This window comes from Cynara cardunculus (assembly GCF_001531365.2).
Source record: "Cynara cardunculus var. scolymus isolate 2C chromosome LG 4, CcrdV1, whole genome shotgun sequence".
In the NCBI taxonomy this organism is placed as follows: domain Eukaryota; kingdom Viridiplantae; phylum Streptophyta; class Magnoliopsida; order Asterales; family Asteraceae; genus Cynara; species Cynara cardunculus.
In genome coordinates, this window is record NC_037531.1 from 16,871,380 (window position 1) to 16,890,946 (window position 19,567).

The following is a 19,567-nucleotide window of genomic DNA, read 5'->3' on the forward strand; positions in this document are numbered from 1 at the left end:
GGGGAGAAGACGAGAAGACGGTGATGATTTGGGAAAGGAGGGCATAGTTGGAAAAATGAACCTCTTAATGGTTTAGTGAGGTATAGGATGCAAAATGGTTAAGAGCCAATTGTCACCATTAAGAGGTTCTATTTTTTTTGCCAAACAGCCTCTGCCTCTTAGCGATTAAGAGGCAAACAAACAGCCCCTGAATGTTGTTGTTTATTCATAACCACAATTTAGAACTTTTCCATCAAAACCTGCTATAGATCATTATGACTTTATTCTGGTTTTTTAGGATGATTACTATTTACTAGTTGATGCAACATTGAAGTGTTATAGGAGGAACCATTAGCATTTATTCACAATTCAAGAGATTTCAAAGAAGCGGGTTTTTGGTTTGTGAGACAGCAGTTGCCTGGATTTGTTGGATCATAGGAAACAATTCATGGTTTAGATGCTTAATACAAGTAGGTAAGGATAATCAAAATGCAATCATGAGCACCTCTGAGGCTATGTGCAGGCTACCTGATAAAGAGATGTTAGGTAAAATAACTGCCATGGCATTTTTCAGCATAATAATCATGCACTAAACTAACAAAGCATGGAGGGTTTGTCTTCTTTTATGATTCTCTCATGGTTTGTTTAGTGTAGGAAGAAAAGTAGATGGAAAATATTCCAAGTATTTGGTAGTTTGTACTTGCACATTTGTCAATGCCTCCATGGTTGGTCTATGCTGCTCCTTATGGTAAACATATTTGAGTCATTTATAGTTTACGCTATATTTTAATGGCAAACAACATAATATAAGAAGTTGAAAGGACTTGACATGGAAAAGTCACCTTTAAAAGAGGGGTAAAGGCCACGATGGCCAAAGATGAAGAATCAACTATGAACATGGAGATTACTTGAGAGAAAATATCCACACACAAACCCAAACCCAAAATGTCATCTATTATAGATTGTGAACTTGGTTTTGATGTTTTCACGATCTACAGAACTTGTTTACAAGAAAAAAAAATGCTTTGACTATTTGACTTTAACGAGGTTGTTTTTTCAAACCTAGTAAAAACAATTTCTATTTTGAATATTTATCAAAATTTTCTAAATAGTGTCAAATACGTCTTCATTTGCTGTCAAGTAGGAATTACGACTCTGTTTACATTACCCAAAGATGTAAACAGAAAATGCAAGTATCACCAAATCAAGCCTTAGGGACAGGGAAGCCTTATTAAGACAGCTGCAGTGTGCGAGTGCCTGGTGTTAGCCTGGAACTTTTGAATCTTATATTACATGTTCTTTAGTCTCTACTTTTCATATCTTACATTGTGAGCGTAGCTGATGTGATGCTTGTATTTCCTATATCATCATGTATTTAATCATTAATATGATGTTTGCTTTTACTTCTTTTTTACATCTCAGGCTAACTTAAAAGTAGAAGAAACTGCACCAGGCGTGGCAACAGGGATGATTTTATCCCTTCGTGAAAGGTATCAACAACTGATTCTTCTTGGTCGTTTTTTTTAAAAGCTTTTTGTCTTTTGTGTAATTATACCATCTGAAATCTGAATCAAGCATAAATCCGTTTTTGCTTTCTTTTTTTGTGCTTTGCCTTTTGTAGTCTTCAAAGCTGTAAGGATACTCTTGCAACATCCCAAGTATGTATAAACTTATCTTGATCATGTCTTTGTTACTTTCATGCCTTCAATTATTATGCAACAAGTTATTTGTAATCTAAAATACCAATGTAATGCCTTAATGTAAAGTTGGCATCATCTGCAATTGCATGAGTATCTACTTAGTTTACATGTGTCTCTATCCTCCATATGGGTATCTTATTGTTTTGATCTTATTGATATTGGTTATAGTCAGAACTTGAAGCTGCAAAGTCAGAAGTTCAGAAGTGGCATTCTGCATTTCAGAACGAGTCCTTCATTCCGTCAGGCACATCAGTTGGTTGGTTCTTAAATATATTGCTTTAGTGCCTTAAAAAAGATAATTCATGGCATATTATATTTTGTTTATGAGAAAGTAGTGTCATTAATATTTTTGTTATCCATGCAGAACCTAGAATCGTCGTCAATTACCTACAGAACTTAAAATCTTCTGAGGAATCAGTGCGAGAGCAGGTTTGGTTTCATTAAGTATATGCCTTTTTGGTGGCAAGTTAATGCCAATATTGTATTGATCCATATGGTTATTTTACTACTGTTTTTAGCTGGAGAAAGCAAAGAAAAAGGAAGCTGCATTTATAGTAACCATTGCAAAGCGAGAGCAGGAAATAGCGGATTTGAAGGTGCATATTTCTTTCTCCATTTTACACATGGAAGGGCTTTATACTTCTATATTTAAAAAAAATTGTGCAGTTACACTTGTGTGTACCTATTAATTCCAATATAGCTGGTATTCTGTTGATTTTTAGAGTTTCATTAGATTTTTATTGAAACTTACAAGGAATCTAAAGCCTTCTTTCATTCAGTTACGAAAGGAAAATTATAACAGGAAGACCTGAAACTTAAGCCTCTAAGAGAATCCTGGAAGTTGTTTTGCAATTAAAGATAGCCACGTGCTCTACTTCACTGACAAAACCTCTCGTCTGTAAAATGCCTCCATCCAACCTTCTGTATTTGTCCTTCATGGCAATGCTGTTGACTTGTTCAAGTCTTTAGCATCCAGATCCCTAAGCACACATGCTACTCATGGTGATGCTCATATAAGCAGTTCCCTGAAATTATTAGCAAATTCAAATTTTGTTTGTTGGTGGAGGCAAGTGGAAGTTCCTTGGTCTCTCTTCATCTCTCCCCTTTCCATGCGTGTGTACACCCTTTTTTCAGCTTAGGACCGTCAATGGCTGTTTCAGAAGGGTGATGGAGATTAGGCGGTAGTAAAAATTATGCTGATGCTGGAGGCAACGGGTACTAGAGATGGTGGTGGAGGTGACTGTGACAGTGGTGGTGGGGTATGTTGACTGACTATGGTGTCATGATCATTGGATGGAGATGGGGGGATGGAGATGCTGCTCAGTAAACCTTTTTCTGGTTGAGACCTACTTTGCTTTAATGGTAACTGTTTGATTTGATTGAATATTAAGCTTACAAGTTACAAGTATAAAAATTGTTACATAGGTCAGCTCTTATATATTACTTGGTAAAAGAACAAGTTTTTTTTTGTGTTCTTCATGTCTATGGTTGACTCAGTGTTACAAATGACCAGTAAGTTAGAATCGGCACCACCTAGGGTAAATGGATGCTAGATCAATATCTTAATAAAGGTAACTTTCAATGAGTTGGATCCATCTTGTTTCTTATATGCAAAGTATCTTCAAGGGGTTTCTTAGAGCTTAAAAAAACCACACTATTGTGCTCCATATGCCTACTTTAATTAACATCCTGTAAACAAGATGGGTGTAATGCAAATGCATTTTTGAGGTTTGAGGAATACGACTAGAAACAATGACACAAATGGTATCAGGGTGGCGACTTCGAGAAAAACCCTGGGAAATACAGCCTGAGTTGGTTTGGTCATCTCTGTTGTCAACATTGAATAAGCCTGTTAGAAGAGAGTACTCTTAAGTCTTACCAAGAGAACTTTAAGAGGTATAGAGGTCGGCCAAGATTGACATGGAGAAATAATAAAGGGAGAATTGAGTAGGTGGTAAATGCCAAATCCCTATGGCCATAGTCAATCTCAATGCCCAGAATAGTCGCTATGGGTGCAAATGGAATTGATGATGTTTCAACTTTCAGTGGGAAAGTCTCATGAAGATGCTGGTTTCCTTGAACTCGATTCCTTGATCTCTTTGCCTCTCTTGTTTTAACTTCATAGTTTCCTTCCCATCTCCAATCTGTCCTGACTGAGGCTTTGTCAAGCCTCTCTCTCACTCTCTAAGAAAAGTCTAGTACCATTTGATATTGGTGAATTGTATTAGCTCATTAAGTTCTTACATGTTAGAAAATCTTCAAATGCGTGTCAACTGATAACTTTGGTTTTTTTACTTCAGTCTGCAGTTCGGGATTTAAGATCGCAACTCAAGCCTCTATCAATGCAGGTACACCAATACTCTCTCTCTCTCTCTCTTGTGAGGCAAAATAATCTTCCAGGAATTCTGAATGATACTTGAACTATTTTATTGCAAAATAGAGTTGTATATGTCCCTGTTACATGACCAGATACATAGAAGATGCACACATTGTGTCTCTGCAAGATCAAGGCATGCTCTGATCTATCCCTATACATTTTGGGTTTGTGATGTTAGACATAGCCCTTGTCATATCAATACCTATTATGTTACTTCTTTGATGCTTATTACAAAGTTTAATATAGTTATCACAGGAATTCAAGCAGTTTAAATATGCCATTTGATTTTCCCAAGTCACAATCTATCCCTTCATTGGAGCCATTTATCATTTTATCTTAAAATCGTGCAGTATAACTTGCGGTTATTCCTTTCTTCATGGTTTGCAAGTATCCAATGTTTAATGAGTAATTGTTATAATTGATGGCCTTTGTAATTGTGCTTTAGCTTGCTGACCAATCACCCATTATTTTGGATATCAATACTTCAGTTGTAGTTGTCCCTAGATCTCTTGACACCCTTACTTTGATAAGGGGCCTCGCCTCGTGATTTTCTTGCTTTTAGCAGCAGAGGTTTTTATGTGGTCAAGGTAATTTCATGTTAAGGTCTATTTCCATGCTTTACACGACAAAGTTATTTCATAGCATATTTATATGTACGGAGCTGCTTGCAAGTTTAGATGTTCCCACAACTATAGATTGCAATCTTTCCTTGATAAACCGAGCCAGATAAACAAGCAAACGCACATCCAGCCCAGAAGTAGGGTCTCTTTTTTTTTTTTTTGGGGGGGGGGGGGGAGATGTATGCAAACCTTTCCTCTGTGCCTCAAGAGGTAGAGAGGCAACATCTTTCCTTGAATATGAATCACAATTTGATGTTACACAAAGTAAATCCTCTTTTGCAAACTGGAAATCTGTTGGCTGAAGCGATACAGTTGGGTAGAGGCTTGGTCCACTGCATCATCAGAAATCTTCTCAACCACCATGAATGAAAAGTTTTTTGCCTTGAGGGGTGCACATAATTTTGAATGTTTAGCGACCAATTACCCTCGCTTATGTCCACACACGGGTCCACCCCCACTCTTCAAATTAAAGTTTTGGATTATATAGAACCTTCATGTGCATCAGTGCATACATGTTCTGGCCGCTTGATCTGGTGTGATGTATTGTTTGAGAACTTAAAGTATCATTCTAATGCTATTCTCATTGTTCGTGAAATGTTATATGTTGCATCAATTGTGGGGCGAAGGGAGTTGTTAAGGAGATTATTTTATAGTTGCACCTTAGCTCTCTTTGTTTTTGCCAGTACAAATTGTTGCAGATGGCATTCCTTTATCCCTGCATCACACCAACAACAAAAAGAATGTTTCTTTTATTTAAAGAGAATACTTCATAAGAAATTGTAGGAATAATGTAGGAATATTAGCTACTGCATTTTGTTAACTCTTGTTTTTTTCTTTCTAATATGTTATTAGATCGCCGCCCCAAGTCAAAATGTCTCCAATAACATGGTTGCCTTGCTTCCCGTCACTCAATCTTCTGTTGTGTTAAAATTTACAGGCACGGAGATTATTACTTGATCCAGCAATTCACGAGGAGTTTATGCGTTTGAAGGTAGATAGGCAAACCCTGAATATTTCATGATACATTGCTATGATCAGACTAGCTATGCTCTATTTCCGCTCATAGTTATCACGGCACAACTTTGAGTCATGACGGTATCCGACTGCCAGGTCGTCGTGCCGTTGATTTCTCAACAATAAACACACGCAACCTTTATGTTGATTAAAATTTAGTGTATTCTGGCTCGTACTTGATTGTTTCAGCATCTCTTATACATTACTAATAGCACTGCATTTACAGAATTTGGTAGAGGAGAAGGATAAAAAAGTGAAGGAGCTGCAGGATAATGTAGCTGCTGTCAACTTCACCCCACAAAGCAAAATGGGGAAGATGCTTATGGCTAAATGCAGGACCCTGCAGGAAGAAAATGAGGAGATTGGAAATCAAGCCAAGGAAGGAAAGGTTAGCGATTATGTAGTTTTTCGAACACATATTTGTGTACTTTGACACGTTCCCTTGTGTGCCAAAATCTGCTGGTAACCCATATATATATATATATGTGTGTGTGTGTGTGTGTGTATATATATATATGTTTTTCTTCAAATCAGAAAAACTGGGGATGTGATTCTTCTCTTGCACATCTTATCTGGATAGCTTCTACCTTTTCTTCTTTTTTGGGGGAGAGAGTTGGTTGATTTCTGTCTTGCATAACTGGTGAAGTCTACTACTGACATGACATTGATATAGTACAAGCAAATGCTTTTGTTATCTGGCACTCATTACTTGAAGATGGTGAAATTGTTGTGCTCTCAGATTTTTATCTGTTATTGAATGGTCTGGAAGTTTCACAAGGTCTGGTTACCAACCGGTTCATATTTTTGGTTTGCAGATACATGAGTTGTCAATGAAACTTGCGCTGCAGAAATCTCAGAACGTAGAACTCCGAAACCATTTTGAAGGTTGAGTTATTTTTATTTTATTATATAATCTAATATTATATCGATAAAAACACCTCTTTGCATCATTGTTTAATCTCACGTTAATTAGGATGTTTAAAAGGATCACAAGTTACCATGAGCCTCGAGGTTTGTTTATTTATCAAATGTTTTCTGAAGTGAAAGGAGATTTTGAGTCCCTTGTGCAGTGAGTACCATCTAGAGATAATTCTTGCTTTTGCCTCTTCATGGTCAACAGACCACTTTCAACCTCAAAGTTGATATGATCTCTTAACTTGAAGGAAAAATCAATGAGCTTTTAAAGTTTACACTAAACCTGCGTTTGAGGAAGTGTTGAAATTAAAAGTTTTACTTGGGAATAGTAGGTTAAATTAAATCAATGAGGGCTAATCCTTTGATGATCAAAAACCTTCTTGTCCTCATAATGACAGGTAGGATTAACCCAGCCAACGTCAGTGATGAAGTCCAACCAATATACCTCATGAGGACCAAGTTAATACTAGTTTTATAACAAACAAAAAGTAAAGCTGTATTGGTCCTTCTATTTCAAGAAAGATATCATATTTCTAATGCTTCATTTACTATCGGACATCCCAAATGGAAGTGATGTCACTTGTGGGGCAAAATTAGTATTTACTTGTTATCTAGGCTCCTTTTTTAATAGGATTTAGGGATTTGAGTGATTATTTAACACAAGTTAATTAAATAGAAATATGCAAATGGTGAAACGGTAGGTCCAGTAGGACCTGTTTGCTTGCACTTACAATAAAGGAACGAGGAAGAACTGGTGCATAAATGTTTAGGCTGTTGTTTCTATCATATTACCATGCTGATCTTTTACTTGCTTTAACTGAGATCATGTCATTAATTAGCTTGCATTTACTTCGTGCAGGATTATGCAAGCACATGGAGGGACTGACAAATGATGTTGAAAAATCAAATGAAATGGTGTGCCTCTCTCCCCTCCATAATTTGTGTTTGTGATTACTTCGTACTTATTTCCCCTGTTATCATGTTTCAAACAATGTTTTATCATTCTTATTTGTCACCCCATCGGTTTTTTTGGTTATCTTATGCCCCGTTTAGCAAGCTTGATATCTGTTCACTATCTATCATTTTAGCTAGGCCAAGCAGGAGGATTGAAAGGCACTCGAGAGGTGGGTGATGGGCTACTAGAACCCTATAATAGACTAGGGGTCCCTTGCAGTGGTTTCCTTATCTTAATTTGTTTCTAGCCTTCTTTTTTTCCTTTGTTCAGCCTTTTCGGGCCGCCTTTCTTTTTGCAATCCGGGAAGTCTTCCCAGAAACAACCGCTCTACCCTCAGGAGTAGGTAGGGGTCAGGTCTACATACATCTCATCCCTCCCAAACCCCACCTCCGAGGTGGGATATACTAGGCTCGTTTTGTTTGGTTTCCTATCATTTTATATGATGAGACCTGGAAGTTCCCAAATTATTTAAAATCTTAGTGTTTCTATATCTCGTTCTTTTAGAACTATATAATATTCATTTACACCAAATAATCACACTCATCTTTTGTGAGGTTTGAACCCTTTGACCTTAGGGAGGACTAGGATTTATCGGTAACCCCTTATACCACTGGGCCATTGACCCCTTGGCTCTTTTTTGTTTTGAAGTATCTATAATTTTATATACAGCAAATTGAACTCACACACTTCTCTCACATTTGGTGAGACTCGAACCCCTCACTTCCAGGAAGGTGGGGTGACCGAGCACCACTACACCAATGACCCTTCGGTTCGTTTTTATTTATTCATGACTAGTTGTTGCACCCTCTAATCATAATAAATGGTTTGGAGTAAATAGTCCGATCCGATTGTGATTTCTGCTTCAAAATGAGAGAAATTTCGATTCGAGTACTAATGATGGTTGGTGACATTCGGGGTTTGGGCTTATTTATTCAGGTACTAATCTTGGAAGAGAAGCTTGAAGACAAAGACAGTGAGATCCAAAGATTAAGGCAACTGCTGCAGCAAAAGGGGATGGTAGAGGAGACAACTGAGACAGCTGCTGCTGCTGCTGATAAGAAAGATACCGATGAGGATGCTACAGTGTCGGTGGAAGCCGAGAATGATAACTCGTAGATTGTTACCACTTCCCTTCCGGTCAAGTCGGTTTTACTGAAAAATGTCAGTCGGTGTATGTACGTCAAGTTTTGAGATACGAAGCTGAACAAGTTTGTATTTATGGGTCTCCATGTATTTACATATGTAACATATACTTTGTGGCATGGATGAGAAAAGGGTAGCTGTAGTTGTGATTTCTTTGATTATTAGCATCATTTAATCTCAATTTGTTTCTTAGCAAATAAGGTGCATATGTGCATGTGGACCAGATTTGCCTCCAATAAGGAGTTGTCTTAGGGTCTGCTTACCAGTATACCTGTAAGAATCATCACCTTTTACTTTATTACTTACCGTTCTCGTGAAAAAAATGGATTATTCGCAAGCTTCTTTTACCTGGTAAGAGTCTTTCTTCCTCGCTTATGGGGTAAGATTATCGGTCTTTGCATGCTTTTTATTGGGTGAGATTTTTGGTTGTTGCCATGCTTACCTCTTAAAGCAAGTGACACCCGATAAGCACTTACCCGGTAAGTGTTTTGTAAATAGGCATGGTGATTTGGCCCTCCCTGTTTGGGGCCAAGGATTCTCTGTAAAAATTATAGGTACCGGATCTGTGGATCCTTGATATGTTGAAAAGTGGGGCTGAATAATGTGTTCCCTCAACCTGTCTTGTCTCCGTATGTATATATATTAATTAAAAAGAATTAATATGTTTTATATAATATATTATAATTTTCAACCAATTTTGACCATTTTTTGCATAATTTATTATTGAACCGGGGATAGACCCAACAAAAACCGGGTAGGGATTTGATTCCTCGTAGGAGGACCGGACGGGGATGAGATAGTGGAACTAGGGCCGAGGATTGCATTCCCCGCTTTGTTGCCATGCCTATTTGTAAACCCCCCTTAGTTTTTTCCCCTACATTTTATGTCTATTAGCTTTTTTCCCCTTGTGTACCAGCAGTTTTCAGTATTGCGCTTTGTGTTTTTCTTGTTTGATTAGCCTATTTACTTCATAGAGTGAGTATACAATATAAACAAAGTAATTGTTACAAACCTAATTTCCATCCTTTATTTTGAAATTTAGACACGGTTACCAAAACGTTAAAGATGTAGTTAAAAGTAAATTTATGAATCGATTTAATCACATCGCTGATTATCTAAATGTACGGTCGAGATTAGTTTATAAAGTTTATAACGTTTACATTGTTTGTATTTGAAAATCCTTATTTCATGTACGTCCATGAAGCATTTCTTATTCCTTCTTTGCACATTCTATTATGTAGTTTGTCTCCATATGCAAGTGGTGGATGTTTACGGAATTTCTTTACCCCTCGGGATAGAAGTAAAGTTTACGTACATTATTTTTACATACTCCACATGGGATTTACGTGGTTAGTTTGGTTTTATCTGATCAAGCGTATTCATCTATTGATTTTATATGGTTTAATTGTTATTTGTCATGGGTGCATCTAGGGGTGGAGTCGAACTTTTAACGAGTAGCTCGTTTATCTTGAGCTCGAGCTTAATAATTTCAAGCTCGAACACAAAATAGAACTTATTTAACTTAACAAGTTAAAATTTATAAAATCACCAATTCACCAATTCATCGTAATGCACCAATTCATGAATGAGTCGCAAAAATTTCACCACGATTTCCTGCTATTTGCTTAGAACCGTTTAATAAAGTAATATATGAAATTCACTTCAATATAGTCATTCTTCTAACACTCTTCGAAAGCCGGAATCGGGAATCACCAAATCAACTAAAAGGGTAAAAAAAAACCCAAAACGTTATAATTAGGCTAAAACATGTATAATTAACGTAAAAGGTTAAAATACGTATAATTGGGTAAAATCTAAAACATGTATCCATATCTGACATTAGAACATCCTCCAGCATGACCCATGGACATAAAAACCAATGCCTTACGAGCCAATCTCAGGATTTTGTGGAAATTTGATCGGTTCAAGTGCAAACACAGATCGATCCACATATTTCGACACACGAAGCTTGTGGCAACATAAATCATTCAAGACAGTTTAGATTCAGATCGGGCGTGTTTCCATTTGCTGTTCTGATTCCATCCCAAACCCGAACTTCCTTTGTTTCCAACTGCTTGTATCGGCTCGGTTAACCCCTTCATGCCGCACCCAAGAGCCTCACCCTGCACCGTGCAAAAAAGGGTTATCGATCTAACATTCAGGTTCAAGTTCTCACTTGAGAAAAAAATTCGATCCGGTCTCCAACTCCAAGCATGGGCACAAATAAATAACATAATATAAAATAAGAGTCGGGTTCTGGGAAAACCGCAAAAAATAAAAACTGAGGAACACTTTGGTAACTGTTAAACCAGATGTTATGCACATGTGCATACAAGTAATTTGTAAGCAATTTGTCCAATATGCACACGTGCATAAAAACCAAGAAACAACTTCATTTTCTTGTATGCACATGTGCATACTGTCCAAATGAATGATCACCAGAGTGTTCCTCAGTTTTTCATTTTTTTTCGGGGTTTTCCTAATTAATTGATACGGTTCCATTTAAAATGACATATGAATGGTTTTTTAGCATCACTTTAAAGGGCGCCAAAGGGATTCGACCTTGCAACTTGTAATGTTATGCAATAACACTACCAGTAAGCTGCGGTCACTCTTTATTAACTTAGGGGAGCACACATCAGATTAAAGCAAATATATCTTTTAGGGCTCCTAAAAATTTCCCAATATATCAACAAGATAGAACAAAAATTTCACCCTTGATAATAAAAGGAGTAATATTTTTTTTCATTTCATAATTAAGGGTAGAATTGGAAAGTAGACACTTATACTGGGAAGGAGAGTATCAGAGCATCTCCAACAATTCTCTGTAATTTCTTTAAATTAGCGAATCAAAAGATAAAATTTACAATCAACTCCAACAAATTCTCTATTTTGGGGATTTCAACATTAATTATATTAAAAAAATATTCTATAGTTTTATCATTCCAATACACTTTTAATATTTTTTTTTAAAATAAAATATTAATAATTCAATCTGATTTAGAGAATTCTCTATACTGGAGTTCTCTAAACTTTAGAGAATTCTCTAAACTTGGAGTTGTCTGTTTTAGATAACAATATAGAGAACTTGTTGGAGCAAAATAGATAACAAAATCTTCATATTCTCTATTTTAGAGAATCTGTTCGAGATGCAAGTTTGTGCCAATCCGGTGAAAAAAACGGCATGAATCAGGCGACACTATGAGAACCTAATACTGATAAAACTGCAAAGTATAATACCTCTTTCCAGCCCATGCCTTCTAGAATCTTTCGGGCATAACTACCAACTCCGAATGACAAATTCAAGGCTTCAGCTACAGCTTCTTCTGGAGTAGCAGAAACGGGAGACGAAGATGAAGAATCAGTATCTGCTGTTCTCTTTTGTCCGGGACCAACACCAAAACCACCATGTAGGCTTCTTCTCTCAGCAGCTCTATCTCTATATGCATGCCCTTTAAGCTGTAAAGACAGCAGGATGTTAAATACTATGTGTGTGTGTGTGTGGTTACATGCAGTTCACCGGATATAATCATGCAAAAAATAATCATATATGGCTATAACGGTTGGGTTCTGGTGAAAAGTGTAAGAAGGGATCTCCACCCTTGGATGCACATTAGGATGAGATGCACGGGATCAATCCCCGTATCAAGAGCGTTTCATGGGAGGGTTGAGATTAAAGGTGATCAAGGGTCCAGATCCCTTCTTATGCTTCTCATCTTCAACTCTCCTTCTCACACGATCCTTCGCCTAAATACATATTATACACACATACATATATAGGGGCTAAAATTGATTAGGAACCTGGAACCACCCAAAGCATGACACATGGCATCTTCATCATGAACATGTTATTCGTGATGAATAACAAATCCATACTTATCAGAATGTATCATTCATGATGAATATTCATCCTAAAGAGGGACATGTGATGTTCTATGGGTGGTTCCAGGGTTCCTAATGGAACTTTTCGCTGCATAACATAGATATATGTATATATAATTTTAATATATAAACCACTATTTTTGGACCGTTATACCATCCTTTTACCATCACAATAGCCGCTATTTGAAATCAGTCCTGATCATGATATGTTGACCGCTTTAACAGCATAGCTCTCTGCCATTTTCTGCTTACAACCTTATGGCAATCTAGCATCCTAGACGTATACCTGTTTACCTACTGCTGACCTAGTCAGCATCAACTAGTTTACCTAAATACTGATTTGACTAACCATGCACTTACCCGGTCGACATTATTAACTTCACTTACCGGGTCAACACAAAGATGATAAAAGGTATTTTATCGGTAAGCATTTTCAGTTAAGGCTTAATGCTTACTCAAACCACACTATCACCCAGTTAGCGCTTACCCAATTTGTGTTGGTAATTGGCGCTAAGAATTTCCCCTTCATTATTCGTTTTTGACCCAGGTTTCACAATTGGGGTAAGGGTTTATTTATATATCATACTCCCTCCGTCCCAAAATAAGTGTACACATTTCTATTTTAGTTGGTCCCAAAATAAATGTCCTACTTAAAAGTAAACGTCCATTTTCCTGTTCTACCCTTGATTATAAGATGGAGAAAATCTCTCTATTATTAAGGGTAAAATTGTCCTTTAGTTAATTAAATGAAGTGTAACAATTACACATTCCTAAAACTGTGTGTCTATGTATAATATTTATATCACACACAATCCTCACATCTGGTGAGGCTTGAACCCTTGACCTCCGGGAAGGTTGGATCTACTGGTACCTAGGTACCACAGGGCCAAATGACCCTTTGGTTATGCAACATATACGTGTTTATTAAGAACAAAAATCACCTTTTCACTTGACAGGAGTTCCTTTGGTGATCCAGAATCATCAACACGGACTCTTTCCCTTTTGGGTTCGATCTCTTGACAGGATTTTGCTACTGTTTGAGTTACCTTATCCGTTGATAGTTCTGGGAATCCCCAATCTTTTGTTGGGTTTGAAGAATCATAAGACGATAAAGAAGCTAAATACGCAACTTTTGGACTCCTCAACTTATATACCCGGCCTGATCTAACTCGTACAAGATCAAGAAGAACTTCACATATTGGAGCCGTTTTCAATACGCGGCCACTTGAAGGCATTGAAGGGTGGAGTTTAGTGGACCGTCTCACTAATCGCCCTACTAATCTGCATATGCGACGTTTTCCACGCTTTTTGGTTCCTGTTATCATTGCCCAGTCCCATAAGTCCATGATCGGCTGATCGGGTACAAGCTTTTTGTCTGATTGAATTGCCTGACCATATTGCGCACGCCACATTTCTTCCTCTGCAAAATCATCTAAGAAACAACGAAAAGGACAAGATAAACACTTTTGGATGATTAACAGTGCATGGGCAGTTAACATGTGTAAAAATGCGTGAAGATCAGTAAAGTAGGATAATGAGGGAGGTTCAGGGGAAAACCCCCAAAAAAGTGAAAAACATGAGGAACATCCTAACAACCGTTCATTTGTATAGCATGCATGTGCATACAAGTAATTGAAGATGTTTACTTGTGCATGTTATGCACTTGTGCATACCAGAAAAATTACTTATTACTTAGAAATTACTTGTATGCACATGTGCATACCATACAGATGAACGGTTACTAGGTTGTTCCTCAGTTTTTCACTTTTTTTGAGGTTTTCCCCTGAACCCGACCCCTAGGATAATAACCTCTAACTTATTATATTAACTACATAAGGGTGCGTTTGGTACGCGGGATAGTACATGATAGAACAGAACAAAAACTTGTTTTGTCCCAGATGATGCGACAAATAGACTTGGACCAGATAAGATTGAGGGCCTGTTTGTTAGCAGCTTAATGGGGGACACAACTATTCGGTCAGCTATACATGATTGTTTGGTAGTAGCTTAATGATATAGAAAGTGACTTCTTTAGTAAGCTTTTAGGGGGAGCTTAATGCAGAAAGCCAAATTTTTTTCCAGACATGTCCCTCCAATTAAAAAATACACCCCTTCCATCTATGAAAAATTATTCCAAACAAAAACCTTCCCAACATACACAGATGGATTAATCCAAATCCACACAGACAACTTTATCCATACATGACTTAATTGGAAACCAACCAAACACCCCCGGAGTGGGACAAAAAACATTTTTACCATCCTGCCAAAATAGTGGAACAAAAATCAGGGAGATGGGACAAACTTGGTAAATTACTAAACTACCCATGTCGAATTAAAACCCTAAAACCTACCAAATTTCTTTTACCCGCCTACCTCACCCTCGCCAGCCCAATCCTTTCTGTGTACCAAACGCACCCTAAAGGTCATCGTTGGGAAATAAACTTTTGATTTTTGACAATTCACATGAACCTTCATCCGAAGCACCTCCACGTCCATCAACTGCTTCATGAGTGTCATCCGGGATCCATTCTCCCTCTTCCAGTTCATCAGCATCAACGTCGTCTATACCTGGACAAAATCTAGACCTGTTTCAGTCTTGCTTGAACAATAGCAATGTGTCCCTAAAGGTAAGAAAAAGATTTTCGACAAACCATCTGTGGGAATATTTAAGCTAGTGTGATCGTCAAACGTCCTTGCACCAGAAGCATCATCAATTGTTTGGTTGGAATAACCCGACAAATAGAGTTCAATAAGTGTGTCTTCTAGCCTAAAAACAAAAATGAGCACGGATGTTAAAAGAAGATTATTAAAAAAAAAAAAAGTAACTGAAGTTAACTACTTGCAAAAGAAGTACCATTCAGAAGGCGGTGGTAGATTTTCAGGCAGGCCATTGGTTAAGCATTCCGTATCAACTGCAAAATTTACCATATAATTGTTTATGACTAATCCACATTAGTGTGTTAATGTCAAATACATACATATATACATACGCACACAAAGACATATATATATAGAGAGAGAGAGGGGGGGGGGAGGGGGAGGGGGGGAGAGAGGTTCAGGGGAAAACCCTCAAAAAATGAAAGCTTGAGGAACAACTTAATAACCATTCATCTGTACGGTATGCACATGCATATATAAGTAATTGAAGATGTTTCTTGGTTTTTATGCATGTGTGCATGTTATGCACATGTGTATACCATACAGATGAATGGTTATTAGGGTGTTCCTCAAATTTTCATTTTTTTACGGTTTTCCCCTGAACCTGACCCTATATATGAACCACAAGAATGATGTTGAAAAGCGCTATACTATCGACTGTGGGAATACATACAATGTTCTATGACGAATGTGAACCACTTATATAATTCCAAACTAATGATGATTGCTGCCATAGTTACATATTCTCATAGCCCAGTGTTCAGTCAAATCACCGATTGCTTGTAGTTTGATCATAGAAAACATGGTGGGTTAATAGCCAAGCCCCTTAATCGAAGTTGTTAAAGGCTCAAGACGCACTTAGGCGCAAAGGGGTCCCGGGGCCTAGGCATGAGGCACGGACCTCATAAATGCAAGGCACATCTTATCAATTATACACACACAGTTACACACAACTCAAACATGCAGCAAGTACAAGCCTCCAATGCAGCAACCAACAATATTATATAGGATGCTTGAAGTTCTAAGGACTGGGTATTTAATATTAGGGTTTGACTTACCTATTTAATACTCCCCCGCTATGCTGTTATATCGGTCAGAATACGAAATATCGGTCAGGACCGATATTCGATATATCGGTTATATCGGTGATATATAGGTCCAAAATAGCGGTTAACATAATATTTCTTAGAATTATATATATAATATGCATTAATTAGAGTTTAGAAATATAGTTTCAAAATTAAAACATCACGTCATCTAAAGTATTAAAAAACGAGCTAATATAAAAGAAAGAAGAAGACCATTGTGGAGGCAGATCAATTTCAGACCTAATTTAAGTTACCAAGCCCAAAAAACTAGGCCCATGAAGTAACAAAAGCCCAAATATTTAAACCCTAAAAAATCGATATATNTTGTGGAGGCAGATCAATTTCAGACCTAATTTAAGTTACCAAGCCCAAAAAACTAGGCCCATGAAGTAACAAAAGCCCAAATATTTAAACCCTAAAAAATCGATATATTGGTCCGATATTTGCATCAAAATATTGCTAAAAATCGGGAAAAATCGGAAAATATCGCCGATAATATCGGGGACGATATTTTGACCGATATTTATGGACCGATATTTTCTCTAGGAGCGATATCCGATATATCGCGATATTAACAGCATAGCTCCCCCGTCCCAAAAATAAGTGACCACAATGAAAATGGGACACACGTTGGAGAAGTGTAATTATTACACTTTTAATGAAGTACATGACAACGTTACCCTTAAGGGTAGAATGGGGAAGTATACACTTATTTTTTTGAAGTGGACATTTATTTCAGGACAAACTAAAATTAAAATATGGACACTTATTTTAGGATGGAGGGGGTTATCTCTTTTTTTAAGAAGTCTATGAGAGATAAGTTATTTAATATTCGGGTTTGCCTAGGTATTTAATAACTCTTTATGAGGCGTGCCTAGGCCCACAAGGCGCCTTAGTGAGCCTCGTGAATACGCCCCTCAACTTTGAAAAAGCCCAAGACCTTGAGCCTTGTGAGCCTCAGAGCCTAGAATCGCTTTTAACAACTATGCCTTTAATATTTGATAAAATGTAACATTAAGAGCATCTCCAACAGATTCTCTATAATTTTCTCCAAAATGAAGAATCAAAAGTTAAAATCTCCAAAAAGAATTACATTCATTTCCAACAGTTTCTTCATTTTTGAGATTTCAACGTAGATAGTATTATTAAAAAAATTCAATAGATATAAAATCTCCAGAGAAACTTTCTAGCAAACTTTATATGGAATGATAATAGATTTTTGTCTCTTCAGCATTTAATTTTGGAGAGTTCTCCAAATTTGGAGATTTTTATCCTCTCTCTCCTATTTTCTCCATTTTGGAGAATGTTTTGGAAGATTTGTTGAAGAAAAAAATAGGTTAAACACTCCAAAATCTCTATTTTCTCCAAAAAGGAGAATCCGTTGGAGATGCTCTGAAGTGGGAAATGGTACATATCTTCTTGAAATTGTTTCCTGGATGTGTAAGCAACTCAAAACAGCAAAAATATCAGTAGAAAATGCAAATCACCTATTGGGTCACTGGGAGTTGCTTCCTCTGCTACATAACCTTCAGATTCACCTCCTTCAAAGTTAACATCAGTTGGATCCTTACCACAAGGTGCATGGTCGTAAGACTCATCATGAATAGAATTATCACCAACACTAGTAACAATACCTTCATTAGCATTAGATTGATCAGCCTGAGACAATAAAATGACTCAACATTGTTAACCAAACCAATACACTTAAAATACAGACAACTGAAACACCTGAGTGTGTGTTTGGTACGCAGATGGGCCTGAACAAGATTGACAGAATTGGACGGGCGGAAGTAAGGTATGCGGGTGGAAAATTTTGTTCAGGCCTTTCGAGTTTTAATTTTTTAGTACTTCACCAATCAGTCCAATCTTGTCCGAACTCCTTGATTTTTGTCCCATCACTTTTGTTCCACCTATTTTGGTGGGACAAAAAATGCATTATTGTCCCACTCAGTCATATCCTCTCTCAGTCTAAATCAGGAACGGAGCCACTATGGTGCATATGGTGGCATAGGCCACAATTTCGTTCCTCCAAAGTAGTGTAAACAGTTTTAGGGTTGTGAAAGGTGCCACTATTTTGTTGGATGCAACCATATATTCCTTGAAACTACAATAATATCACAAGTTTCTCCTGGTAGGGTTGGTTTGCATAGTCTTTTCTCCTCTTCGAGGAATGGGTTCGAATCCCATTTGCATCATTTTCTTAGTTTTTAGCTTTTAATTCAGGTTTATTATGTTTCTGAAAAGATTTGGGATAAAATACTCAAACACAGGACCTTACATACAAAAAGCAAGAAACTAACCAACAGACCAATGATGATTTTGTAGAAATATCTATAGCTTCGTTTTTTATAATCAAATGGCGCCACCACTAATAAAAAATATTTCTAGGTCCGCCTTTGGTCTAAATGTCCCGCGAAACATGGGACAAGTAGTATTTGTTCTGTCCTGCGCACCAAACGCACCCTGAAAGTCCAAAGGAAGAGGAAGAGAAGCGAACTCACTTGGTCCGTTTCCCATAGCACGTAATTCCCGTTTTCGAATTTGTAATACAGACCATCTTTGCTGCTATAATACCATCCCGCAGCTGGGTCATGATAAAATCCACTACTGCAAAAAAAAGAAACGGGTGTTTCCACTTTCATGTTGCAAAAGAAAACCTAAACACCCATCACTTCTCCCCAAACAAATATATCCCCGATTCAAGATGTAGCGGCATCGGGTTTGACATTAAGATTCTAACCTCGTATCGTTACACTTTAAACCAGATATGAATCCTTTCACATTTTGAATACAGTCATTTTTTGTTAATGGTACATTGGCGCTTATCGTATACTTCTACTTACCACGTCCATGGTATATTTGAAAAGAATCTTGCAAGCAGTAACCAACTGATAATTTAGTTAGTAACTACAAGTCTAAAATTTACTCTTTTGATGGTATAAATTAGGAGGATTTTAGGAGGATATCATTCAAGTCTTAAAATGGAGGTAGCAAAAGAAGACAAAGCAATATAGGTTCAAGTACATATAAACTGCTAATCGACACAACCTGGGAATTGTCCAAAGTAGCCATTCTGGACTCCCAATTCATTTTACAACCATTTTTCTACTCAATTGACCAAAATAGCCAAAAGAAGTTTTTACCCGTGGGTTGAACTTCTTCGTACCGATAGGAAGCATTCCACCTTGATGTGGTGGGCGGGAATACACTTTTTCAACTTACCCCCCCCCCCC

General features: G+C 37.3%; 2 protein-coding genes across 5 annotated transcripts in view; one reads left to right on the forward strand and one right to left on the reverse strand.

Annotated features, from left to right (window-relative positions):
• Positions 1-8,989, forward strand: part of LOC112511326 (FKBP12-interacting protein of 37 kDa) — a 10,303-nt gene extending 1,314 nt beyond the window's left edge. Inside the window, exons 4-14 of the mRNA XM_025116909.1 lie at positions 1,402-1,469; positions 1,601-1,637; positions 1,848-1,935; positions 2,044-2,108; positions 2,198-2,275; positions 3,980-4,027; positions 5,614-5,667; positions 5,917-6,078; positions 6,506-6,575; positions 7,465-7,520; positions 8,497-8,989. Coding sequence (XP_024972677.1) covers positions 1,402-1,469; positions 1,601-1,637; positions 1,848-1,935; positions 2,044-2,108; positions 2,198-2,275; positions 3,980-4,027; positions 5,614-5,667; positions 5,917-6,078; positions 6,506-6,575; positions 7,465-7,520; positions 8,497-8,676 — 906 coding nt within the window. The 3' untranslated portion in view covers positions 8,677-8,989. The remainder of the gene's footprint in view (positions 1-1,401; positions 1,470-1,600; positions 1,638-1,847; positions 1,936-2,043; positions 2,109-2,197; positions 2,276-3,979; positions 4,028-5,613; positions 5,668-5,916; positions 6,079-6,505; positions 6,576-7,464; positions 7,521-8,496) is intronic.
• Positions 8,990-10,361: 1,372 nt separating this feature from the next.
• Positions 10,362-19,499, reverse strand: LOC112511750. Of its 4 annotated transcripts, XM_025117481.1 has the most exons (9): positions 18,836-19,499; positions 17,969-17,993; positions 17,822-17,875; positions 15,443-15,500; positions 15,240-15,355; positions 15,058-15,156; positions 13,527-14,017; positions 11,944-12,162; positions 10,362-10,826 (listed from the first exon to the last, which is right to left on the reverse strand). In XM_025117481.1, exons 1-9 carry the CDS (start codon positions 18,974-18,976, stop codon positions 10,692-10,694), a joined length of 1,338 nt encoding a protein of 445 aa, XP_024973249.1. In that variant the 5' UTR covers positions 18,977-19,499; the 3' UTR covers positions 10,362-10,691. The 4 variants fall into 4 exon arrangements, with proteins under 4 accessions (XP_024973249.1, XP_024973248.1, XP_024973247.1 ...); XM_025117480.1 differs by having other exon boundaries at positions 15,073-15,156; positions 17,822-17,993; XM_025117479.1 differs by having other exon boundaries at positions 13,527-14,005; positions 17,822-17,993.
• Between the last annotated feature and the right edge of the window lie 68 nt (positions 19,500-19,567).

What these genes read in the sequence shown, in the direction of transcription:
- LOC112511750 (XM_025117478.1), bottom strand. Translation starts at nt 18,976, where the DNA reads ATGAAAGTGGAAACACCCGTTTCTTTTTTTTGCAGTAGTGGATTTTAT. An exon ending in TGGAGGTGCTTCGGATGAAG is followed by an intron (nt 14,018 to 15,057) that starts GTTCATGTGAAT and finishes GTTGTTTCTTAG; the next exon opens with ATGATTTTGCAGAGGAAGAA. An exon ending in AAGGCATGGGCTGGAAAGAG is followed by an intron (nt 10,827 to 11,943) that starts GTATTATACTTT and finishes TGCACGGTGCAG; the next exon opens with GGTGAGGCTCTTGGGTGCGG.